The sequence below is a fragment of the Salvelinus sp. IW2-2015 genome, linkage group LG14 (genome assembly GCF_002910315.2).
Source record: "Salvelinus sp. IW2-2015 linkage group LG14, ASM291031v2, whole genome shotgun sequence".
NCBI classification, from domain to species: domain Eukaryota; kingdom Metazoa; phylum Chordata; class Actinopteri; order Salmoniformes; family Salmonidae; genus Salvelinus; species Salvelinus sp. IW2-2015.
The window spans coordinates 4,533,501-4,560,432 of NC_036854.1; the positions used below are offsets into that span (position 1 = coordinate 4,533,501).

At 42.0% G+C, this 26,932-nt stretch overlaps 1 protein-coding gene across 1 annotated transcript; it reads left to right on the forward strand.

Moving 5' to 3' along the window:
- LOC111972609 (uncharacterized protein C14orf132-like) lies at positions 1–26,932 on the forward strand. The gene is made up of 2 exons (XM_023999625.2): positions 1–281; positions 26,613–26,932. Exons 1-2 carry the CDS (start codon positions 255–257, stop codon positions 26,832–26,834), a joined length of 249 nt encoding a protein of 82 aa, XP_023855393.1. The 5' UTR covers positions 1–254; the 3' UTR covers positions 26,835–26,932.

Consider the following 26,932-nt stretch of genomic DNA (forward strand, 5'->3'; position numbering starts at 1 on the left):
CTCTTGATAATAAAGGGTCTCTCTCTCTTTCTCTCTCGGCTGTTGCGCTCTTTCCCTCTCTCTGTAAATGCTTTCGTCTGTTCAAATTCCATAGTCGCCTAGCCGGCTGCACTTACTTTCATACGCTATAAACGTTGGCTGGATCTGAAAATGCAATTTTGATGGGAAGAACGTTCTAATGTCCTTCTGAGGAATACAAGGGCGACTCGACACTGTTTCAAGATAGACAAAGGTGTCCTCACACGCGTATCACAATGGATCTCTCATTTATGGCTGCGCAGGTAAGTCCTAGTGACATTTTTGTTATTATTAATCAATAGAAGTTATGTGGGGTTTCCGTGCAATTGTCGGATAATAATTATTTGAACGAATATTTTGAAAAGCCTACTAACGTGCATAAGGTAGTAAGGAAAATAACAACATGTATTATGTATGGCGTCTGTCTGTTTATGGGGTCAATTATAGCCTGCCGACAAGGAGTAGGGATACGCACGAAGTTTCTCTCTCGGTGAACTTGATTTCGTCATCAACAAGCTGAAATAAACGTTCGCGGTTCCCACCCTAAACCTTGAGATCAATATCATATTTTATTAGGTCAACCAACTTGTTGATTTATTCAAAACGGTATGTTTGGTCAGTAGTAGATAGGAAATTATACGATCTTAAATATAATAGTGAACAAAAATATAAACGCAACATACAACAATTTCAATGATTTTACCGAGTTACAGTTCATATAATGAAATCAGTCATTTAAAATCAATAAGTTAGGCCCTGACCTATGAATTTCACATGACTAGGCAGTGTTGCACCCACTGGCTGGACCTGGCTTCCCAATCAGAATGAGTTTTTCCCCACAAAATGGCTTTATTACAGACAGAAATACTCCCCAGCACCCTGTCAGACGATCCCACAGGTGAAAAAGACAGATGTTGAGGTCTGTGGTTGTCAGGCTGGTTGGAAGTACTGCCAAATTCTCTAAAACGATGTTGGAGGCAGCATATGGTAGAGAAATGAACATTCAGTTCTCTGGCATCAGCTCTGGTCGACAATCCTGCAGTCAGCATGCCAATTGCAAATCTTGAGACATCTGTGGCATTGTGTTCTGGGACAAAACGGCACATTTTAAAGTGTACTTTTACGTCCCTGCTGTAGCACAAGGTGCTCCTGTGTAATGATCATGCTGCTTAATCAGCTTCTTGATATGCCACTCCTGTCAGGTAGATGGATTATTTTGGCAAAGGAGAAATGCTCACTAACATGGGTAGAAAAAAGAGAGAGAGAGAAATAAGCTTTTTGTTTTCATGGAAAATGTCTGGTATTTTTTATTTCAGCTCATGAAACATGAGACCAAGACATTACAGGTTGCGTTTATATTTTTGTTCAGTTTAGATCAATATCCATTAAGATAGTATAATGGCAGGCTACCGTGTCATAGTATCAATATGTGATTCACAATGCAATACTACATTTTAGTAATTTAGTAGACACTCATCCAGAGCGACTTATAGTAGTGAGTGCATACATTTTCGTACTGGTCCCCTGTGGGAATCAAACCCACAACACTGGTGTTGCAAGCACCATGCTCTACCAACTGAGCCATACGGGACCACCACTACCTTGAACATGTAACTCCACATAAAGACTCTAATAAATTAAACTTGTCCATGGGCAAATGTTGGACAAATGTTTATGACTCACCTTCATTTTTATTGCTAGCCCACTTTAATTTATCTGATTATGAGTGTGATGCCCTCAGGGCTGCTCATGCATATAAATGAAGGTGGCAAGCTATGTCTTTTAGAAAACATGGGTGTCATTAGGGTGGGCAAGGGGAGAGAAGACAATTTGACCTGTTTCCTACTTACCTAAATTCTAATTACCCCCATCCTACATACATGTATTCTACTTACCATATCCTACTTATCTGGATCCTACTTACCCGGATCCAACTGATCTTTATCCTACTTACCTGTATCCTACCTCTGCTCTTGACAAGAGACATGTTCAAACCACATGATGGTGTGTATAGACCACATGATGCTTTATCACCCAGTTGTGGTCTATAAGATCAGGATGTGCCTTCAGCTTGTGAGGTTCATCAGTTTGGTGTAGCTTCTGAGCTGGTCTTAGAGCGAGATGACCTCAGCCTTCAGCTTGTGAGATTCATCAGTTTGGTGTAGCCTCTGAGCTGGTCTTAGAGAGAGATGACCTCAGCCTTCAGCTTGTGAGGTTCATCAGTTTGGTGTAGCCTTGAGCTGGTCTTAGAGAGAGTTGACCTCAGCCTTCAGCTTGTGAGGTTCATCAGTTTGGTGTAGCCTCTGAGCTGGTCTTAGAGAGAGATGACCTCAGCCTTCAGCTTGTGAGGTTCATCAGTTTGGTGTAGCCTCTGAGCTGGTCTTAGAGAGAGATGACCTCAGCCTTCAGCTTGTGAGGTTCATCAGTTTGGTGTAGCCTCTGAGCTGGTCTTAGAGAGAGATGACCTCAGCCTTCAGCTTGTGAGGTTCATCAGTTTGGTGTAGCCTCTGAGCTGGTTTCTTTACCCGAGACAGATGACCTCAGTCTTAGTGTTTGACACAATACCACATCTTCATTGTTATTTCTTTGCCACTTGCTAGTCCCATCCAATATCTTTGACTGCTGCTTGGGTGTTAGCCATGTGTGTGTGACTAATATAATAATAATATAAATATGTCAATTAGCAGAGGCTTTTATCTCAAGTAATTTACAGTCAAATGTCTACACATTTCCATATGGGTGGCCCCAGCGGGTATCAAACCCATAATCCTGGCATTTGCAAGCGCCATGCTCTACCAACTGAGCCATGTAGAGCGGTATCAGCTGAAGTCCCTTGTATTTACAGGCTTTCTGATATAGAGATAAAAGTTTTCAATGCTGCGAAGTGATGGCCGATGGGAGGACGTCATCGGTCAGACAGAGGGGTTGACAGCTCTGCCTGCCACCTTGAGCGAGCACTCCATTAGTCTCTGTCAGAGGTGCCATGTCTCTCTGCCTGGCCTCTCTACCATGCTCCCCGCTCTGCCCAGTGTCATCTCGCCCTCGATGCCCTAGCTGACAAGCAGGAGGTAGTCACTTTAATATTAATGCTGGAGATGCTGGAGAGCCTGCCTAGTTACCAAGTTCTGTCATAGCAGACCTGTGTTGGAGCAATGTGTCAGAAGAGGTTTTCCGAGAGCGTGCGATTAGGCACTCAGAGCCTCAGTTTCTAACTCCCCACTCACTCTTGTTTCATTACTTCCATTATCATTGCATCCTCATTCCATTCTTATTATTCCATTCCTTTCTTCCATCTCCTTATGACTTCATATATGTTCATCGGAAACTAGAGAGCGAGAGAGAACAATCATCTGTTTTGCATCTATCTGTATTACACTGTTGGTCAGGGGTGGACTGGGACCAGAAATCGACGCTAGCATTTCAAACACACCGGCCCACTTATTTCCTTGAGGATCCCACACCGGCCCATTTCTTTCCTTGAGTTAGATAATGATCATTTTTRCTCAAAGAAACACAATTTAGACAGGCCCTAGAGGCTGAAATGGATAAGATGTTCTGATGACACATTTCTCTTGCTCTGCTAGCTTTGATCTGAAAGAGGAGCCAACTTGTAATGAGCCAAATAACTTTCCCTTTATTCGTACCCGTCATTTTGTGCCCTTGATGCAAATTTATCGTGGGCTATATTCCTTTTGACAGATGATGAAGGATGCTTGAAGTTTGCAAGTTTTTTTTCTCATAATGACCATGATTGCAATCAAGATTTTCCATTATTGCTCCCTAGGCTTTTCCGTTTATCTCTTGCCAGTGATACTGACACCTTTTCCAACTTTAATTGAATTTCTCCTTTCTGCTCGGCCACTGCTTTTGACAATGTCATGTTTCTACCCTAAACTAAAAAGTAACAGTTCTGCTGCTTCTACAAGACTCATGCTGTGTTTGTAATTTGTCACATATACTGATCTCAGCATCAATCCACCACGTTAGTATTTTCTAATTCATGCTCTCATGCTATTCTATACATGCTTGGTTTAATTAATGCTGTTTGTTGCTACATTAACATACAGCGCACGTCAACTGTCAGTAAGTGAGATGCTTGTGAGTGTCTTCCATAGGTTTGTAGAGGGTGGGTAGGCTACAACTGGTCCTGAACCTAAACCCTCTGTCTGAATGGAACTGATAGTTAAGATGGCTGTAGGTATGTAGCTGACCAATCAGTCAGCCAGCGAAACATAGCCAGTCAGCCAGCCAGTCAGACAGCCAGCACACCCAACATAGCCAGTCAGCCAGCCAGTCAGTCAGTCAGCCCAACATAGTCAGCCAGCCAGTCAGTCAGTCAGCCAGCCCACCCAACATAGCCAGCCAGCCAGTCAGTTAGTCAGCCCAACATAGCCGCCAGTCAGTCAGCCAGCCCACCCAACATGGCCAGTCATACGTCAGTCAGCCAGTCCAACATAGCCAGTCAGCCAGCCAATCAACCAGCCCAACATAGCCAGTCAGTCAGCAGCCCAACAATTTCAGTCAGCCAGTCAGCCAGCTCAACATAGCCAGTCCGCCAGCTCAACATAGCCAGTCCGTCAGCCAGCCAAACATAGCCAGTCGCGCAGTCAGCCAGCTCAACATAGCCAGTCAGCCAGCTCAACATAGTCAGTCAGCCAGCTCAACATAGTCAGTCAGTCAGCCAGCTCAACATAGCCAGTCAGCCAGCTCAACATAGTCAGTCAGCCAGCTCAACATAGTCAGTCAGTCAGCCAGCTCAACAAAGCCAATCAGCCAGCTCAACAAAGCCAGTCAGCCAGCTCAACATAGCTAGTCAGTGATGGTCATAGTAGACGTACTGTAAGTGCTGGATCTGCTGCAGCTATACACGCTATATGGATGTGGGTACAGTAGGATCAGAAAGTGCGCTCTCACTTCTTGACCCGCTCGACTGCCACCAGATCGAATTGCTCTAAGACCTTGACACTATCCTTCTGATCATCTCACCAACCAAGGTCTTGTCTTCGGGACTTACCAACAGGCGGCAAATAGGCTTAATTATTTCACGAGAGCTGATTTTCCTCGGCTTAGCCCATGGTGTGTCAGAGTGCATGTACTGTAATTAGCAGAGAGATAACGATGGCTTCTGGCTACCAGCTCTCCAGTAGTAATTTGTTATGCTTGAGCTAGCTGGCCTTCTCTGAATGAAGGAACTTTCAGACGAGGGTTGAAACATTGTGGGCTGGCAACAGCTCTCCAGGGTGGCGTGTGTGTGTGTGTGTGTGTGTGTGTGTGTGTGTGTGTGTGTGTGTGTGTGTGTGTGTGTGTGTGTGTGTGGAACAGAAACACAGAGAAGATTAAGCAGTTGTGAGATGTTTCTTGGATTACCACTTCTCAAGAGACCTCTGACACAGTGCATGAAATCGGATCAAGCAGTAGATATCTGAATCAGGGTGACTAGAGCTGTGGCAAAAAAGAGATAAGCACATTCTGTGGAGAGGGTGATTATGTCTCACGATGTGTGAGAATAAATGATGATGTACACCCATGATACTCATAGGTTGTTTACCCTGTAGAGAAAGGAAATTGGAGTGCAAATGAAAATGGCAGGGCATTGAGGGGGAGGCCACAGAGTTAGTGAGTCAATCGCTGTAGCCAGAGGGTGCCTTTCTCTCTGAGCTGCCTTCACAAGGAAGCAGCTTAAGCAGAGCGCCCTGTTTCCAAACTTAATGGATTTAAAAATGTCTTTAAAGATGTTTTGACCCCTAGTCCAGCCATTGTCAAGTGAACAAATGAGACTGTGGTCATAAATGACATTGTCTTGTTTACTCATCCCTGCTCCAGAGTTTTCTTCTTCTCTCTATTAATAGAGTTATGTTGTGAACAAACAAGCTTGTCTATGAGTTACAATATTTAACCTTACAGACATAAAGGGAAAACCTAGTCATTTGCACAACTGAATGCATTCAACTGAAATATTTATTCTGCATATAATGGAGGGTGTGTGGGGCTGCCTTAACCAACAYCAGGGGAGCAGATGTTGTTGGGGGTTAACTGCCTCACTCAAAGGTAGAATGGCTGATTTTTCCACCTTGCTGGCTTGGGGATTCAAACCAGCAACCTTTCGGTAACTAGCCCAACACTCTTAMCCACTAGGCTACCTGTCTCCCATACCTGACTTGCATAGCAGAGCATCAGGCAATAGTTCTGTTATCAGACAATTTTTCTACGTGAATTTTATTATTATGTTCATGTCTGATGTTTTTATTGAATGGGAAAAATCATGATTCTGTTTTTTGGACATTTTAATTAATTGATGATGTATTCAGAGATACAGAGACATTTTAATGTATTATTTACATTCAGGCAAGCCTAATGGAGTAGAAGAGAAGTTCATCTTTGTTTAAAGACGACTGATATTCTTCCGTTTCTGTAAGTTCTGAACCATTATATTGTGTTCTCCCTGGGTTACCGTAGATCTTAGTCTCCATGATAATGATATGGTCTATGTTCTCAAAATAGTTGACTGAATACACAATCCCGTACAAACAACTGTACAGTGCCATAGCTACTTACTGCCCCTACAAAGATTTTGCATGTTGAAGGCTATATCTGAGCTGGTGTCTTGCAGGAGCCCGAGGTCCCCTTTCTACCCTGGTTATGTCACATTACAGTAGACTCCACGCTTTGACGCAGCTGACCTGGGGTCAGTGCTTCCACGTCCTGTGTAACTCATCATCAGTAAAGGGTGGGGGAGGGACAAACCCATACAGTAGTCCTGCTCCTGGCCTGTAAACTGGTCATGGATTTCAAGTCAGACTTACTGGAGGGCATCTATCAGCCCAGTGACTCATCCTGAACAGTATAATAAAATGGGGCCAACGGTAGGAGTGTACAATAAGGATCATCCCTTTACAGATGTAGGATCTTCATTTGCGCCAGTTTGCTACAGCAGGAAAATAATCCTACAGCAACAGGAAATGTGAATTATTATGTGGATTATAATTCATGGACATTGTTGTAGAGGTTGATACATTTTTCGTTAGGGCAAATCAAGTCTGAAATTTCTAAGTGGAAATTACAAACATTAACAACCTTTTCAGAACTCAAATACACTACAAGTTGCATCTCCTGTAGTGTAGGAAAATTCTCAGCAACAAAAGAGAGAGCAAATTAAGATCCTACATCTGTAGCCCTCTGCACTGTGGAACACTGTAGATTTGTATTGTATTGSCCCTTTTCAAGACGGTGCTAGCAACCACGTGAGTGAGCTAGCTACTGACCGACAAGACCAACAACACAAACAAATTGACTATACAGATACAAGTAGTGAGTGGAGTTACACATGGACTATAGTAAACAAGTTAAATGTCTTACCTAGATGAAGTGTTTCCCCTTATAGACCTATAGCTACGTGTTGCCTAAATTTCCCACTCTCCCATTCTGAATAGCCTGAAGCCACAGGGCTCTTCTAGCAGGCTCTATTCCCTATGTGGGAGCGTTGTGAACTKTAGGTTGGGCTTTTTGACCTGGTTACATTTACACTGTGCAACACAGCACCTAAAAATCAACCACAAAGTTGGCTCTTTTACGCTTGGGGTCTATGGGAAAGAATGTTTGTTTTCCCCAATTTGTGGGCATGGTCAAGGGGAATTCCTTATTATTACATGAATATCGACTCAGAGTATAGCATTATTTAAATATTCCCCATGTAATGTTAATGGGGTGCTAACATGGCTGCCATAGGATTTGGAAGTGTCATGTAAACGCATCATAATGCTCATTCTAGACATTATATTCCCCATAGATGCAGTAATTAGAGGTCAACAGAACTCCACCAAAACAATGGAATTGCCAGGGAAACGGGTGGAGGAAAGGTATGTGGGGGAAGGTAGCCTACTACAAATACAAAACAGGTTATTGCTTTCGGAGAAAAACATTGTTTTATCCTACATGGGCTAATCAATGTGGCTGGTCAACTGTAGCCTATCCAATAGGCCTAAAGTTACAACTTTCATAATGAGCAATTAGGCTATGTTTAGATGGATAAATTGTTTTTCGGTTGATATTTCAGACAGGAGATAATTTCCTTTGCTCAGATCTCAATTTGCAAATGTTTCCAAGACATTATCATTGTTTGTTTAGGATCATTAATAATTGACATTTAGTACACCCAACGAGGCCCAGAAAAATATTGTAGAGTTTAATGTACAAAATTATCCCATCGTAGTTTAGATAATTCACTATAGACATACGCAAGATGAGAATGTTTATAAAGCCAATGGACAGAAAAATGTATCTACATTTAGTTTTATTGTTTACATGTGTATTTCACACTGTTGAGGTAAAAATCAGAGTATAATGCTTGTATGGATGTGAACCCCAACACATATTCATGTAATCTTTACCATTCAACTGCATTACTGTTAAAAATGACTGACTACCATCAACCACTTCTGTATGCTAGCTATGCTGACCAGTTTATATGAACAGGATTTAGCATTTAGCAGTCACTTCTTCTAAACCAAAAAGGGACAATGTAAACATGTTATGCAGCAAAAGCATATATAGAAGATATCCAAATTGGACATCAGTAAGCACATTGTGGGCCTGTTACAATACATAAATCGTGACGGATTTGACGAATATCCACTTTGTTAGATCAGATTTGTTGAATGTGCGCCAATCTGGTCAATGGAACGTCTGTGGTCCATTGACCCCTTTACCGCATCTACTGTATGTAATGTTAATGGGGCACTAACATGGCTGCCATATAATGTTGTAGTGTCATGTAAATGCATCATAATGCAGAAACCTCAGTGTCCCAACTCTATAAATACATGGTTCTGTAATCAAATCACATTTTATTTGGCACATGCGCCGAATACAACATGTGTAGACCTTACAGTGAAATGCTTACTTACAAGGCCTTAACCAACAATGCAGTTTTAAGAAAATACCCCAAAAAGTAAGAATTTAAAGTAACAAATAATTAAAGATCAGCAGTAAAATAACAATGAGCGTGGCTATATACAGGGGGTACCGGTACAGAGTCAATGTGCGGGGGCACCGGTGTCTAGGTAATTGGGGTAATATGCACATGTAGGTAGAGTTCTTAAAGTGACTACGCATAGATAATAACAGAGAGTAGCAGCAGCATAGAAGAGGGGGGGGGGGGCAATGCAAATAGTCTGGGTAACCATTTGATTAAATGTTCAGGAGCCTTATGGCTTGGGGGTAGAAGCTGTTTAGAAGCCTCTTGGACCTAGACTTGGCGCTCCAGTACCGCTTGCCGTACGGTAGCAGAGAGAACAGTCTATGACTAATCTTTGAGTCTGACAATTTTTATGGCCTTCCTCTAACACCGCCTGGTATAGAGTTCCTGGTAGTCATTTAGGCAGGTTACCTTAGTGTTCTTGGGCACAGGAACTACAGTGGTCTGCTTGAAACATGTTGGTATTACAGACTCAGACAGGGAGAAGATTAAAATGTCAGTGAAGACACTTGCCAGTTGGTCAGCGCATGCACAGTACACATCCTGGTAATCTATCTGGCCCTGCGGCCTTGTGAATGTTGACCTGTTTAAAGGTCTTACTCACATCGGCTGCGGAGAGCGTGATCACACAGTCATCCGGAACAGCTGATGTTCTCATGCGTGTTTCAGTGTTACTTGCCTCAAAGCGAGCATAGAAGTTATTTAGCTCGTCTGGTAGGCTCGTGTCACTAGGCAGCTCTCARCTGTGCTTCCCTTTGTAGTCTGTAATAGTTTGCAAGCCCTGCCACATCCGACGAGCGTTGGAGCCGGTGTAGTATAATTCGAACTTAGTCCTGTATTGATGCTTTTTCTGTTTGATGGTTCATTGGAGAGCATAGCGGGATTTCTTATAAGCTTCTGGGTTAGTGTCCCACTCCTTGAAAGCGGCAGCTCTACCATTTATCTCAGTGCAAATATTGCCTGTACTCCATGGTTTTTGGTTGGGGTATGTACGTACAGTCACTGTGGGGACGATGTCATCAATGCACTTATTGATGAAGCCAGAGACCGATGCGGTGTACTCCTCAATGCCATCGGAAGAATCCCGGAACATATTCCAGTCAGTGCTGGCAAAACAGTCCTGTAGTTTAACATCTGCTTCATCTGACCACTTTTTCATAGACCGAGTCACTGGTGCTTCCTGCTTTCTCGGTGAAACATGAGATATTACAGTTTTTAATGTCCCGTTGGTAGGATATAYGTGCTTTTAGTTTGTCCCATTTATTTTTCTGCAATTAAACATTGGCTAACAGTATGGATGGCAAAGGAAGATTAGCCACTCRTTGCCTGATCCTCACAAGGCACCCCGATCTCCTTGCGCGAAATCTCAGTTTCTTTCTCCTGCGAATGACGGGGATGAAGGCCTGTTCGGGTGTTTGTTGTATATCCTTCTAGTCCGTCTCATTAAAGAAAAAATATTTGTTGAATTCGAGGTGAGTAATCGCTGATCTGATGTTCAAAAGCTATTTTTGGTCATAAGAGACGGTAGCAGCAACATTATGTAGAAAATAAGTTACAAACAATGCGAAAAACAAACAAAATAGCACGGTTGGTTAAGAGCCAATAAAACAGCAGCCATCCTCTCTGGCGCCATTCAACCCAGAGGCCCGGTTCCTGATCGAGGTGGCCAAGTTCACTCCTCGTTCACTCCTGTATGTATTCTCTATGGACATTTCTTGACTGTGGTAGCTGTACTTGAATTTGGTTGCTGTGGTGTAAAACGTCTGAAATATCTTTATTACAACCAAGCAAATAGGTCGCCTCTGTGACTTTTATCTGGCCTACAGGCTGTCTACGGTGCATACAGGAAAACTCGGTATGACATTGTTTATTTCTTCGCAAACACACGCATTGTACAATCCATAAGTTGTAGTATCATACCAGACTCCTTGGGAGACGTTTGCTCAGTAAGGTACATAATGAAATCTATTATTCTTCATTAGCTTAGCAAGGCTGTTGATATACACTCTTTATGTGATTATTTTTCAGAGGAAAACATGCCTTTGTGTTTGGGCGTTTTGTTGCTCCCTCCTTTCATTGTGTGTGTGGGTGTGTGTGTGTCTGTGCATGTGTGTGTCTGTGCATGTGTGTGTCTGTGCATGTGTGTGCGTGCGTAAGAGCATTTTGTTGTTCCCTCCTGACATTGTTAGCCTGAGAAGGAACAGATGAGTGTCCTCACACTAAGCAGCCTCGTCTCTGTGATGCAGCCCAGTGGATAACGTTACATCACATGGAGCCCAGCCCCAGAGCAGCGCTAACACTCCGAGATCCCATTACACTCTGTGTGCTTTACGGTCTGCTAGGTTAGCAACGCCCGGCTGCATACTACCACAGCACCTCTGTGTGCTTTACGGTCTGCTAGGTTAGTAACGCCCGGCTGCATACTACCACAGCACCTCTGTGTGCTTTACGGTCTGCTAGGTTAGCAACGCCCGGCTGCATACTACCACAGCACCTCTGTGTGCTTTACGGTCTGCTAGGTTAGCAACGTCCGGCTGCATACTACCACAGCACCTCTGTGTGCTTTACGGTCTGCTAGGTTGCATACTACCACAGTAAAGATGGCTGCATACTACCACAGTAAAGACTCACCCAGGCGGTGAGCCAGCAGGAGAGGAATAATCACAGCGTGGGGAATATCCCATGTCCTTATTGTCGAGGTTGGATGATGGACGTCTTGCTCAATTCGCTGGATGGCCACCAATGTTATAGAGATGTGGTTAGCCCCAGACTGAGCCCAGACACAAACTTTTAGGGGAAATTAGTAGTGGTGGGCACTAATATAAAATGGATAATTCAATATAATATTGTTACTGGCCGATATATTGTGGTATATCACTGTAGTATGCCATATCGCAATAATATTGTGGCAAATCATTCTTCTTCATTTATCGACACTTAAAATAGCAGTTCACATGTTCTATGTTTGTCATGCCCTGATCTGTTTCACCTGTTTTTGTGATTGTCTCCACCTCCTCCAGGTGTCGCTTATTTTCCCCAGTGTATATATCCCTGTGTTTCCTGTCTCTCTGTGCCAGTTTGTCTTGTGTGTTTTCAAGTCAACCAGCATGTTTTTCCCCGTGCTCCTGTTCTCTATTCTCTTTTTCWAGTCTTCCCGGTTTTGACCCTKGCCTGTTTTTTCTGGACTCCGTACCCGCCTGCCTGACCCTTCTGCCTGCCCTGACATCGAGCCTGTCTGCCACACTTTACCTCTTGGACTCAGRACCTGGTTTTGACCTTTTGCCTGTCCACGACCATTCTCTTGCCTACTCCTTTTGGATTAAATAAACAACAAAGACTCTAACCATTTGCCTCCTGTGTCTGCATCTGGGTCTCGCCTTGTGCCCATATAATGTTCCTTTATCCCCATAAGACGCTCACTGGGCAGATAGAAAATAGCTGGATGACTGTGCTGGGTCATGGATGCTCCATCTTCAGTAGTATGACTGGACTCAATCAGACTTGGGAAATGGTGCCTCGCTAGATATTACTGTGTAAAGAGAAACTAGTTGCATGTTCCTGCATTGCTTTCCATGCTATAAATGAAACACCATACTCATTAAGTTGAGGTAGGCTCGATATGACCTATGAAAATTCCACGACTATGGATTGTGGAGGCAGAATTCCAATAATTGTAACACATTTTCCTAATCAATTGGTTGGTTATGAACTATGCTAAATAGTGATATCCTTTAAGATGACGAAGTGTGCTTGATTTGAATAGAATATATTACCATAGCGATGGAAGGATGGAGACATCACTGATGGACATGGAATGAGCTTGTTTCCACAAATCTACAAAGGTCAGGATATAGCAGGTTTAAATGTCTGGTCTGTAATAGCACATAGAATAACAATGTCTGTATTGGAAAATGGTAGTACAGCTCAGAGTTGAATTGTGATGTGAACCAGGTGTTTATAGGTATTGGACTCCATATTCAAGTTTGTAAACAAAGCCAATGAGTATGTGGGCCAAACTTGCTATACGTGTGCATCCATGAAAGTGTTTCACTTTATGTTTTGTTAGATAGCATGTCATATTGTTTTCTCAAGTTTTAGACATGTGTACACCTTTTGATTGTTGGGTCCTTTTCTGTTTGGTGAGGGAGGAAGTAGTAGCTATGAGAGAGGTAGAAGTRGCTGATTCTGTGTGGAGTAGAACTGTGACAGTCATGACATTTTGGATGACGATATTGGTCAGCCAAATGACCATGGTCACCATTATAATTGTTTGAATTGCAAAATGTGGCACTGCACAGCTGTTTTCAGGTCTTTCCAGTAATGTTTGATTGGTTTCAAGTCCGGGCTCTGGCTGGGCCACTCAAGRACATTCAGAGAATTGTCCAGAAGCCACGCCAGCATTGTCTTGGCTGTGTGCTTAGGGGTGTTGTCCTGTTGGAAGGTGAACTTTTGCCCCAGTCTGAGGTCCTGAGCRCTCTGGAGCAGGTTTTCATCAAGGATCTCTCTGCACTTTGCGCCGTTCATCTTTCCCTCGATTCTGACTAGTCTCCCAGTCCCTGCCACWGAAAAACATCCCCACAGCATGATGCTGCCATCACCACCTTGCTTCACCGTAGGGATGGTATAAAGTTTCCTCCAGACGTGAMGTTTGGCATTCAGGCTAAAGAGTTCCGTCTTGGTTTATTCAGATCAGAGAATCTTGTTTCTCATGGTCTGATAGTCCTTTAGGTGCCTTTAGGTGCCAAACGCCAAGCAGGCTGTCATTTGCCTTTTACTGAGGAGTGGCTTCCGTCTGACCACTCTACTTAAAAGGCCTGATTGGTGGAGTGCTGCAAGGATTGTTGTCCGTCCGGAAGCTTCTCTCATCTCCACAGAGGAACTCTAGAGCTCTCTCAGAGTGGCCATTGGGTTCTTGGTCAACTCCTTGCCCAAGGACTCATCAGACCAAAKTCTCCCCCGATTGCTMRGTTTGGCCGAGMAGCCAGCTSTAGGTAGAGTMTCGGTGGTTCCAAACTTCTTCCATTTAAGAATGATGGAGGCAACTGTGTTCTTGGGCACCTTCAACGCTGCAGAAATGTTTTGGTACCCTTCCCCAGATCTGTGCCTCGCCACAATCGTGTCTCGGATCTCTACGGACAATTTCTTCGACCTCATGGCTTGGTTTTTGCTCTGACATGCACTGTCAACTGTGGGACCTTACATAGCCAGGTATGTGCCTTTCCAAATCATGTCCAATCAATTGAATTTACCACAGGTGGACTACAATCTAGTTATAKAAACATCTCAAGAATGAAAATCGGAAACAAGATGCACATGAGCTCAATTTCTAGTCCCATAGCAAAGGGTCTGAACACTTATGTAAATAAGGTATTTCAGTTTTTCATATGTTAAACAAAGTTGCAAAAATTTCTAAAAACCTGTTYTTKCTTTGTCATTATGGGGTATTGTGCGTAGATTGCTGAGGATTTTTTATTTATTTAATCCATTTTAKAATTACGCTSTAACGTAACAAAATGTGGAGAAATTTAAGGGGTCTGAATACTTTCCGAAGGCACTGTTATATATACAGTACAGGTCAAAAGTTGGAACATACCWCCTCATTCAAGTTTTTTTTTTAAATGTTACCTATTTTCTAYATTGTAGAATAATAGTGAAGACATCAAAACTATGAAATAACACATGGAATCACGTAGTAACCAAAAAGGTATTTAAAAAATATAAATAAATTCCTCAATGTAACCACCCTTTGCCTTGATGACAGCTTTGCACACTCTTGGCATTCTCTCAACCAGCTTCACCTGGAATGTTTCCAACAGTCTTGAAGAGTTCGCACATATGCTGAGCACTTATTGGCTGCTTTTCCTTTAGTCTGCGGGCMAACTCATCCCAAACCGTCTCAATTGGTTTGAGGTTTGGTGATTGTGGAGGCCAGGTCATCTGATGCTGCACTCTATAACTCTCCTTCTTGGTCAAATAACCCTTACACAGCCTAGAGGTGTGTTGGGTCATTGTCCTGTTGAAAAACAAATGATCGTCCCACTAAGCGCAAATCAGATGACGTATCGTTGCAGAATGCTGTGGTAGCCATGCTGGTTAAGTGTGCCTTGACTTCACCATTCACCTACTCTGTCTCACAAAGACACGGCGGTTGGAACWAAAATTCTCAAATTTGGACTCATCAGACCAAAGGACAGATTTCCACCATTCTAATGTCCATTGCTCGTGTTTCTTGGCCCAAGCCAATAATTATTGGTGTCCTTTAGTGGTGGTTTCCTTAAAGCAATTCGACCATGAAGATTTGATTCACGCAGTCTCCTCTGAACAGYTGATGTTGAGATGTATCTGTTACTTGAACTCTGAAGAACTTATTTGGGCTRCAATTTCTGAGGCTGGTAACTCTAATGAACTTATCCTCTGCAGCAGAGGTAACTCTGGGTTTTCCTTTCCTGTGGTGGTCCTCATGAGAGCCAGTTTCATCATAGCGCTTGATGGTTGGACTGAACTTGAAGAAACTTTTCCGAATTGACTGACGATCATGTCTTAAAGTAAYGATGGACTGTAGTTTCTCTTTGCTTACTTGAGCTGTTCTTGCCATAATTTGGACTTAGCCCTATTTGGTAAAAKACCATMTTTTGTAWACCAACCCTACCWTGTCACAACACAACTGATTTGCTCAAACGCATTAAGGAAAGAAATTCCACAAAATAACTTTTAACAAGGCACACATGTTAATTGAAATGCATTCCAGGGTACTACCTCRTGAAGCTGGTTAAGAGAATGCCAATAGTGTGAAAAGCTGTCATCAAGGCAAAGGGTGGCTACTTTGATGAATCTCAAATATAAAATAGATTTTCATTTGTTKAAYWWTTTYYRKATACTACATGATTYCATATGTGTTATTTCATAGTTTTGATGTCTTCACCATTATTCTACAATGTAGAAAATAGTACAAATAAAGATAAACCATTGAGTAGGTGTTTCTAAACTTTTGACTAGTACTGTATATTTAACGGTTATGACAGTGATTTTATCTTCATGGCGGTCTTGATCCATAATCGTCGGTTACACAACTATACAGTAATTGTTCCGGGCCTACAGTATGTGGCCGTTTCAAAAGCATGTAGTGCCCTCAATAATTATACAGTTACAGCCTTATTAAATGGGTGACACTCGCTTTGGGGCATTTTCTGTAGACGCTTGTGCTTTCCCTGCTTGGTTTGTATGAATGAAAGCATGATAATGGCTTGGAACAAGCTGTCAGTTCTTAGTAAACGGTTGGGAAAAATGGTGTTTGTCAAAATAAAATKMTATTTCCCTGTAAACAAATTGACAACAGACTTTCAGCATGCTTATAGAGAAGGGCACTCAACATGTACTGCACTGACACAAATGACTGATGATTGGTTGAAATAAATTGATAATAAGAAGATTTATTTATTTTTACCAACGACTTTTAAACAAAGCATGTGTGTCCATGTATGCTGATGATTCAACCATATATGTATCAGCAACCACAGCTAATTAAGTCACTGAAACCCTTAGCAAAGAGTTGCAGTCTGTTTTTGAATGGGTGAACAGGAATACACTGGTCCTGATCATCTCTAAAACTAAGAGCATTGTTTTTGGTACAAATCATTCCCTAAGTTCTAGACCTCAGCTGAATCTGGTAATTGTGGCTGTTGAACAAGTTGAGGCGACTAAATTACTTACCTCAGATTGTAAAATGAAATGGTCAAAACATATAGATTCAATGGTTGTAAAGATGGGGWGAGGTCTGTCCGTAATAAAGAGATGCTCTGCTTTTTTGACACCACACTCCAAAAAGCAAGTTCTGCAGGGTCTAGTTTTGTCTTATCTTTATTATTGTCCTGTTGTGTGGTCCAGTGCTGCAAGGAAAGACCTAGTKAAGCTGCAGCTGGCCCAGAACAGAGCAGCACGTCTTGCTCTTCATTGTAATCWGAGGGCTGATATAAATACTATGCATGCCAGTCTCTCTTGGCTAAGAGTTGAGGAGAGACTGACTGYRTCACTTCTTCTTTTTATAAGAAACAWKKKKTKRAAAWYCCMAAWKKKTTSMMWWRKYMAMYKWMMMMMMRSYYYKRMWMMMMMMRSYYYKRWMMRCWCACACACCCCACAAGACATGCCACCAGGGGTCTTTTCACAGTCCCCAAATYCWGAACAAATTCAAGAAAGCGTACAGTATTATATAGAGCCCTTATTGCATGGARCTTCCTTCCATCTCATATTGCTCAAATAAACAGCAAACCTGGTTTCAAAAAACAGATAAWGCAACWCCTCAYGGCACARRGMCTCTCCCCTATTTGACCTAGATAGTTTGTGTGTMTGTATTGAYATGWRGGCTACGTGTGTCTTGAAAAARAWATATATGTAGTTTTGTCCTTGGGTTGTTCTTGTCTATTAATGTTCTGTATTATGTCATGTTTTGTGTGGAYSCCAGGAAAAGTAGCTGCTGCTTTTGCAACAMCTAATGGGGATCCTAATAAAATACCAAATACCAAACATTTGAATGAGTGTACACAGTAGCCTGTAGTTAATGGATGATATTTTCAGTGTGTTTAGGAGAAGAGAAGAGAATGTCAGAGTTGAAACACATTGTCTCAATAATCCATTTGTACAAGAGACTGATTTTTTAAATAAGAGAGAGTGCTCTTCACAGGTGAGTAATGTACAGCTGATGGAAGTGCTCACTGTCATTACTATGTTTTCAGTTCAAAGTGGACATGTGAGCACTCATTCTATGCTTCCGCTGAGCAAACAGGAGCTCTGGGCTACTGATTCTGTACTTGCKATTGAACACGTTACATCCTTTTTCTTCCTGCTGAAACCTCTGGCTATTCATGGGTTGCACATTTCGTCACAATATTGTTTTGAACATTCATTTTGGACTGATACCCGAATGAGCATTCTACTCAATGCATTGTTAATGAGCGCTGATGAAGATTTAATCAGAAGTGCATTACAGTGGCTTGGAAATACAATGGYATTTCAAAAGGAGGTAAATAATTACTAGGAAAACCTTYTGTCATCATTTTAATATCACCATGTTGACTTTATATGCAGTATAACTTTAGCTAGCTAGCTAAGATTGAGGGGAGATCACTGGATTTTARYTAGCTAACTTTAGCATTGTTTTATATTTTTGACAGCCTTTGCTAGCTAATGACAACATTGTCATCAGTCTAAAGTAAATTTGACAAGATGATGATGAYAAAGTTGTTTTCTACTAAATATGTGTCTACTTTAGCAATGTCATCCTATTTCCAGGACACTATAGTRTRATTTAGACAAAARGTTGTTAGCCTCCTTCCAGATTGACTGGAYTTATCACAAYTTTTGGGCACCGAGTAATGGAGGTGCAACCGGTGAATAGGACGGAAGATCATTTGTGGGCCTTTTACATTACTAAAATAAGTCTAGTGAGATCTATCACTCTTCAACATCAGATTTGCTCATTTTCTCTTTACACTAACCTTGGCTGTGGTGTGGCCAAAGGTACATTCTTGCTTCATGTGTGAGTAGCTATTAGCATACCGTAAATACCATAGTATATAGACAAACAAAATAGGGATAGCAATTCAAACTATGCAGATGCTTCTCATCTAAGCCATATTGCACACAATGTTGCACACTTGATTAATGCAATGATTCACAAATGTGTGGATATTATAAAAGCCTTTCATTTTCAATTTGGTTAACAGAGCAAAAATGCTGTTTTCTGGTATTAATGTAAATGTAATTATTGAAAGGACATGTGGTGTGGGAGAGCCCTTGTGCACTGTACCACTCAAACGGTGTATTTGGTGTAGATGTCTACCTCTGGAGGTAGTGTGGGAGACATCTCTTAAAGAGAGATTTGAATCTAGATCCGTCTCTTTACACAAGTATCTCTCCTGGACCTAGTTTGTRTCATCAGAGTAGTGTATTGTAAAGAAGCCCTAGTGAACTGAGAGCAAAGTGCCATGACTAACGACAGGCTGAAGGCTTATTTGAGGAACTGCCCGTAGAAACGTAAAGATACAGTGACTGCTTCTGACAGCTGCATTGTAAAGAAGAATCCTAAAGTGCTCTCTAACAAATATGCTCCAGTCCAGRCTGTAGGGTTGACAGCCACTTACATACAGGAACTATCCTGACACTCATACCAGGATGTGGTTTGTTTTCTGTTGATGTTACATTTACATTTTTGTCATTTAGCAGACGCTCTTATCCAGAGCGACTTACAGTTGACTTACAGTCATCTTCAGATAGCYAGGTGAGACAGCCACATATCACAGTTGTAGTAAGTAAATTTTTCCTGAATATAGAAGTCATCAGAAAAGTCAGTGCTAGTAGGAAAAGACAAGTGCAAGGGGGAACAAGACTGAGATACTCTTTGAAGAGGTARGATTTCAGACGTTTTCGGAAGATGGACAGGGACTCCGCTGTCCTAGCATCATGGGGAAGCTGTTTCCACCATTGGGGTATAAGAACAGAGAAGAGCTTTGACTGCGCTGAGCAGGGGCTGACCTCCCATAAGGGTGGGAGGGCCAAGAGACCAGAGGTGGATGTTCATTCCTATGGGAGCTCAGTTGAAATGCATTGTTTTCTCTCCTGATTAAAAAATGGACAGAAGTATGGTGTTCTATGGATGTGCTAGCGTAATGTACTGTATACTACAATAAGTGGTCATATTTAACACAAGCAATATTGTGAATGATGCATCGTCACTTCTTTTCACATTTATTATGTAAASGATCAGCGGGTATCCTAACAAAATATATACGAGCACCAGAGCAAGACACGAAATTGTGAGGCGGAGAAAGCACAATGAATAAAAAGACCAGCTGTACACTTGGAGATTTACGTAGAATGTGATTGTGACAGTGATGAAGAGCGAGCGCCGAAAATCAACTGAATTGAGTTCATAAATCTAGGTTGTCYAGCCAGGGCAGTATCAAGGCTCCAGACCTAGCATCTTGTCGATTTCTCTTAATTATTGTCTCAGTTGTGAGTTAGCACRGTCTACACTGGGAAGCCAATATATATGCCAGAAAGCCATTTCAAAAAGGCGTTATGGCTGTGACAGACACCTCTATTACCCTGAACGTAGCACTTTAATGGTTAGTTGGAGCTGAACTTGTGTAATCCAATGTTAACGAATAAGCAAGTGTTGGCTCCATCTCTCATTCGGACAGAATGGTTTGTCTTCAAAGGCACACAGGCTTTGAGGTTAGGTCTCTGGGGCAGTCGAGTTGTTGTGTGTCTGTGTCTGTGTGTCGGTGTCTGTGTCTGTGTCTGTGTCTGTGTGTGTATGACAGTGATGTTAAGAAGATGAAATAAGGAACAGTGGTGGAAACAACACTTTTATGTCATTGCAGTTTTTCTTAGTTAACCTTGTAAGGTATTTATTGAATTTAAATTATTGACAGCATTAAATAGCAATCAAGCAGTCGTTAGTTAACAGGGTACTTAGCTTTTAAAAAAGAATGTTTCAAAACCATTTACTTTGATCCTTTGTTCACATTCCCCAGTTCTGTTTCAAGTGGTTTGAATCTTCTCTTCAATTGAATGGTTTGAATSTGGCCTTTACTACTATAGCCCAGAGAAACGCGTTAAATGACTCATTCATGAATGTCAAAAAAGACAGTCAAAAACGAAATATTAAGAAACAAGATTTTAAGTGTTTGTCATATATCTAGGAGATACAAGATTTTTTTTTTACACATATTTAAACAAATTTTGGGGTAGGCACAAAACCTTCATACACCATTATTTATTTTTTACCGGTACCGGTTACATATAGAAGAGTCCCGTGACACTTGTGGGGGTCGTAGAATAAAAGGGAGAACACCATCAGGTTCATGAGTCTCCCCTTTCCATGATCTGTAGGTCGAACCGTTCGGATGCTACATACAGTGCCTTCGGAAAGTATTCAGACCCCTTGACTTTTTCWAAAAAAAATGACGTTACAATGTATTAAATAAAACATTTTCCGCAGCAACCTACACACAATACCCTATAATGACAAATTGAAAAAAATATTTTTTGAATTTTTCAAAAATGTATAAAAAAAAAAACTGAAATACATGATTTACATAAGTATTCAGCCCCTTTGTTATGAGACAAGAAATTGAGCTCAGGTGCATCCAGTTTCAATTGATCATCCTTGAGATGTTTCTACAACTTCATTGGAGTCCACCTGTGTTAAATTAAATTGATTGGACATGATTTGGAAAGGCACACACTTGGCTATATAAGGTCCCACAGTTGACAGTGCATGTCAGAGCAAAAACCAAGCCATGAGGTTGAAGGAATTGTTTGTAGAGCACCAAGACAGGKTTGTATTGAAGCACAGATCTGGGGAACGGTACCAAAACATTTCTGCAGCATGGAGGTCCCCAAGAACACAGTGGGCTCCATCATTCTTAAATGGAAGAAGTTTGGAACCATCAAGACTCTTCATAGAGCTGGCCGCTCGGCCAAACTGAGCAATCAGGGGAGAAGGGCCTTTGTCAGGGAGGTGACCAAGAACCCGATGGTCACTCTGACACTTCTCTAGAGTTCCTCTGTGGAGATAGCAGAACCTTCCAGAAGGACAACCATCTCTGCTGCTCTCTACCAATCAGGCCTTTATGGTAGAGTGGCCAGATGGAAGCCACTCCTCAGTAAAAGGCACATGACAGCCCGCTTGGRGTTTGCCAAAAAGCACCTAAAGGACACTCAGACCATGATGAAACCAAGATGGAACTCTTTGGCCTGAATGCCAAGCTTCACGTCTGGAGGAAACCCGGCACCATACCTAAGGTGAAGCAAGGTGGTGGTAGCATCATGCTGTGGGGATGTTTTTCAGCAGCAGGGACTGGGAGACTAGTCAGGATCAAGGCAAAGATGAACAAAGAAAAGTACAGAGAAATCCTTGATGAAAACTCTGCTCCAGAACACTCAGTGACTTCAGACTCGGGTGAAGGTTCACCTTCCAACAGGACAACGAGCCTAAGCACACAGCAAAGACAATGCAATAGTGGCTTCGGGACAAGTCTCTGAATGTCCTTGAGGGGCCCAGCCAGACCCGGACTTGAACCCGATCTAACATCTCTGGAGAGACCTGAAAATAGCTGTGCAGCAATGCTCCCCATCCAACCTGACAGAGCTTGACAGGATCTGCAGGGAAGAATGGAAGAAATTTCCCAAATACAGGTGTGCCAAGCTTGTAGCGTCATACCCAAGAAGACTCAATGCTGTAATCGCTACCAAAGGTGCTTCAACAAAGTACTGAGTAAAGGGTCTGAATATTTATTTAAATGTGATATTACGTTTTTATAMATTAGCAAAAATGTCTAGAACCCTGTTTTTCTAAATCATTATGGGTAATTGTGTGTAGATTGATGAGGACCTTTTTTGTATTTAATCCATTTTAGAATAAGGCTGTAACGGAACAAAATGTAGAAAAAGTCAAGGGGTCTGAATACTTTCCGAAGGCACTTTACGTTTTAATGACACGACCGATTTTTGTGATGTCTCATGGTCTGACAAACACCTCTCTAGCTCTGCCACCTTTCACCGCAGATGCCGAATTTAATGGGTAAGCCTAATAACCAACATATCGGTAACGCAGTGCCTTCTTCCGGGTAGCCTGATTATTTGACACCTTCTCAACCAGAAAACCAGTTTACAACCATGACATTACATCCTTAAGATGTAATACTGCATAGCTTTCCCACTGGGCATGAGATGAAATACATTTGACATGTGGGTGAGCTGTCTCTTTAATTCCTCTCTATTGATTCTCATTGAGGTGTGAATAGCTGGAGCAGTCAGGTGGAAACCTGAAAAACAGACACATCTACAGAAAAGTCATTACAGCCCTTTCTTTGATCAGGGCCCTTATCCACAAAGCAACTCAAAATAGGGCTGATCTAGAATAGGTTTGGCCTTTCTGATTATAATTAATACGATTATTTGGACAGGTGGAGTCTCTGGTTATCATGGAGACGAACTGATTCACTGACTRAATGTTTTCTTAAAGAGAACACATTTATTTTGGGATATCGCAAAATAGGACTTTTACATTCATGACAGGAGAAACAAATTGATTCAGAATATAATTTTAGTTACTCATCTTGTTTCTATAACTTTCTAGCATGTCAAGCTAACTAGGTAGCTAGCTTTGTAGCCATGGATAAATCAAATCAAATCAATTTTTACTTGTCACATTCGCCGAAAACAACAGGTGTAGACCTTACAGTGAAATGCTTACTTATAAGCCCTTAACCAACAGTGCAGTTTTAAAAAATAGATAATAAAAATAATGAAAGAGCAGCAGTAAAATAACAGTAGCGAGGCTATATACAGGGGGTACCGGTACAGAGTCAATGTGCGGGGGCACCAGTTAGTCGAGGTAATTGAGGTAATATGTACATTTAGGTAGAGTTAAAGTGACTATGCATAGGTAATAACCAGAGAGTAGCAGGAGCGTAAAAGAGGGGGTGTGGGGGACGACGACAATGCAAATAGTCTGGGGAGCCATTTGATTAGCTGTTCAGGAGTTTTATGGCTTGGGGGTAGAAGCTGTTAAGAAGCCTTTTTGACCTAGACTTGGCGCTCCGGTACCGCTTGCCGTGCGGTAGCAAAGAGAACAGTCTATGACTAGGGTGGCTGGAGTCTTTGAAATTTTTTAGGGTCTTCCTCTGACACCGCCTGGTGTACCAGGCAGTAATACAACCAGTCAGGATGCTCTCGATGGTGCAGCTGTGGAACGTTTATGAGGATCTGAGGACCCTTGCCAAATGTTTACAGTCTCCTGGGAATAGGCTTTGTTGTGCCCTCTTCACAACTATCTTGGTGTGTTTGTACCATGATAGGTTGATGGTGATGTGGACACCAAGGAACTTGAAGCTCTCAACCTGCTCCACTACAGCCCYGTCGATGAGAATGGTGCCGTGCTCGGTCCTCCTTTTCCTGTAGTCCACAATCATCTCTTTTGTCTTGATCACGTTGAAGGAGAGGTTGTTATTCTGGCACCACATGGCCAGATCTCTGACCTCCTCCCTATAGGCTGTCTCATCGTTGTTGGTGATCAGGCCTACCACTGTTGTGTCGTCTGCAAAATGAATGATGGTGTTGGTGTTGTGCCTTGGCCATGCAGTCATGAGTGAACAGATAGTGCAACTTTCATGGTTTAACCAAGTACCTAGCTAGCTGGTGGATGTTTTCCTTTTGAAACCAGGTCAGAGGAAGGGAACATTCACCTCCATAAATGCTGTTTACATTGGCATCTACAGTATACTGAATGAAGCACTTAAGGGACCTCATGGGCACCTCTTGAAGCTAGGGGGCAGAACTTTTATGTTTGGAAAAATAACGTTCCCATTGTAAGCTGCCTATTTCTCAGGTCCAGATGCTAGAATATGCATATAATTGACAGAGTAGGATAGAAAACACAAAAGTTTCCAAAACTGTCAAAATATTGTCTGTGAGTATAACAGAACTGATTTTGCAGGCGAAAACCTGAGGAAATCCAACCAGGAAGTGACTCTTATTTTGAAAGATCACCCTTCCATTGCCTGCCTTTCGTCCATTTGAAGAGATATTAACCAGATTCCTTTTCATGTGGCTTCCTCAGGGTGTGAACAGTCTTTAGACATAGTTTCAAGCTTTTATTTTGAAAAAAGAGCGAGATTTATCAAAACGCGTCAGTGGATAGACGGATGTCCCTCCATTAGTTGATGCGCGCGACACTGTTTGCTCGACATTTTCTTTCTCTCCAGTATTGAATAGTTTACAGTCCGGGTGAAATATTATCGATTATTGATGTTAAAAACAACCTGAGGATTGATTATTAAAAACGTTTGACATGTTTCTACGAACTTTACAGATACTATTCGTCAAGCCTTGATGACCTGCCTAAGGCTGTGGAATACTGAACATAACACGCCAAACAAATAGATTTTTTTTATATAAAAATAATCTTTATCGAACAAAAGGAACATTTATTGTGTAACTGGGAGTCTCGTGAGTGCAAACATCTGAAGATCATCAAAGGTAAGCGATACATTTTATTGCTTTTCTGGCTTTCTTGACCAATCTACATGGCTGCTAGGTGTTCTTAATGTTTTGTCTAGTGATCGATAAACTCACACAAATGCTTGGATTGCTTTCGCTGTAAAGCATATTTTCAAAATCTGACACGACAGGTGGATTAACAACAAGCTAAGCTGTGTTTTGCTATATTGCACTTGTGATTTCATGATTATAAATATTTTTAGCAATTTCTTTTGTATTTGGCGCTCTGCAATTCAGCGGTTGTTGGTGAAAATGATCCCGCTAAAGGGCGTCAAGAAGTTTTAACTTGTTAACTTAATTTAAGGGGGAAATTCACCTTAAAAATGGTTTGTGTAACTGACTTAAAGTTAAAGAAACTTTAAGGGAAAAGATAAGGAGAAAATGTACTTCAGATGTTTTATGAAACTGGACCCTGATCAGCACTGCTACCCTGAGACACTTTGTGGATACGGGCCCAGGTCTCTAGGGACTTCAATCTGTCACTCCGGCTGTACTTTTAATATACCCCTACTGTACAATACACAAACTCCCTTTCTCATGAATTTGCTATAAATGAGCAAACAGTCAATTCCTAAAGAAATCACAGGAAACAAGGCACTCATAAAGGATCTGGTACTCCATGCCCTCTTTCTCATTTAGCATTTTCAATCAGACAATGTTCACAAAATACATCTTTCCCTCTACTGAAAAGTACCTTCACATGTGACAGACTAACCACCACAGAAGGGGTTCACAGAAACAGGTAGCAGCCTCATCAATCACATCATTTACCAGACGCTCTTATCCAGAGCAAGAGCATCCATTTTCAATCTGCTCCCCTGTGGGAATCGAACCCACAGACCTGGCGTTGCAAGCGCCAAGCTCTACCAACTGAGCCACACGGGACCACATGTAAGAGGGGACCCTAAGTGACAGATTTGTCATTTTCTGGTATGGGTGTTGTATAGGCTATACACTGTGTGAAGGAGAACACTTTTCTTGTCCCTCTATCGTATTTTGRGGGTTTGGCTACCTGAGTATAGCTGTGTATTATTTTATAAGAATAGTGGATTCTGTCGTGCCATCCTCCTCCCTACTGTCGATAGTATTGAGATACTGTGTTTATGTTCTGAATGTGTAGGTGTAGTAATCTATAGGTTCCATACTATCACTGGAGAAAGCATAACATTGACATTCCAGTAGCTCATTGTAGATAGCTTTCAATGAAAACGTTTTAATGTATTACAAATAATCTTAATATATATGCTCCAATGGCCTATTTGAAATAGCTTCACCTTTCTAGATAAGGGTTCTGAATTTGCAATGAATCAGAGCCATAGCATCAAGGTTTTCAGACTATTTACTTTCTCAMGTCCAAGATAACGTTGGAAAGGAGATAAATGAACTGAATAGTTAATGAATATCGAAAGGGAGAAGAAGATTAGGCCTCTGGACTATATTGATAGGGAAGCACTGTTTCCAGTTATACATGAAATGAGTGTAATTCTAAGTCTAAAGCACTGTGCAAAACTCTGATATTTGTCCCTCTGAGTTGAATGCGCTTCGTTTTCTCTTTCAGTCGGTCATGGCGGGGGCCTTCATGGACTCGCCCAATGATGACGACAGCACGGACCACTCACTTTTCAACTCCTCGGCCAGCGTCCACGCCGCCTCTATGGCGGCCCATGACCAGCCGGAGCGGGAGCCCATGTCCCGCGACGCCATCTGGCTTTGGATTGCAATCACCGCCACCATAGGGAACATTGTGGTCGTGGGAGTGGTGTACGCTTTCACTTTCTGAGTGGTGGAAGCCATGATGGAGACATGCCAGCAGGAGGAAGCTTCTGGACAAGACATTTGGACATGCGCTAGGAACACCACAGCAGCCAACGGCCACTC

Bases quoted from the DNA above. Each gene is read 5' to 3' on its own strand.
- LOC111972609 (XM_023999625.2), top strand. From the start codon at position 255: ATGGATCTCTCATTTATGGCTGCGCAG. The intron at 282-26,612 runs GTAAGTCCTAGT...TTTCTCTTTCAG, and splicing joins TCTCATTTATGGCTGCGCAG to TCGGTCATGGCGGGGGCCTT.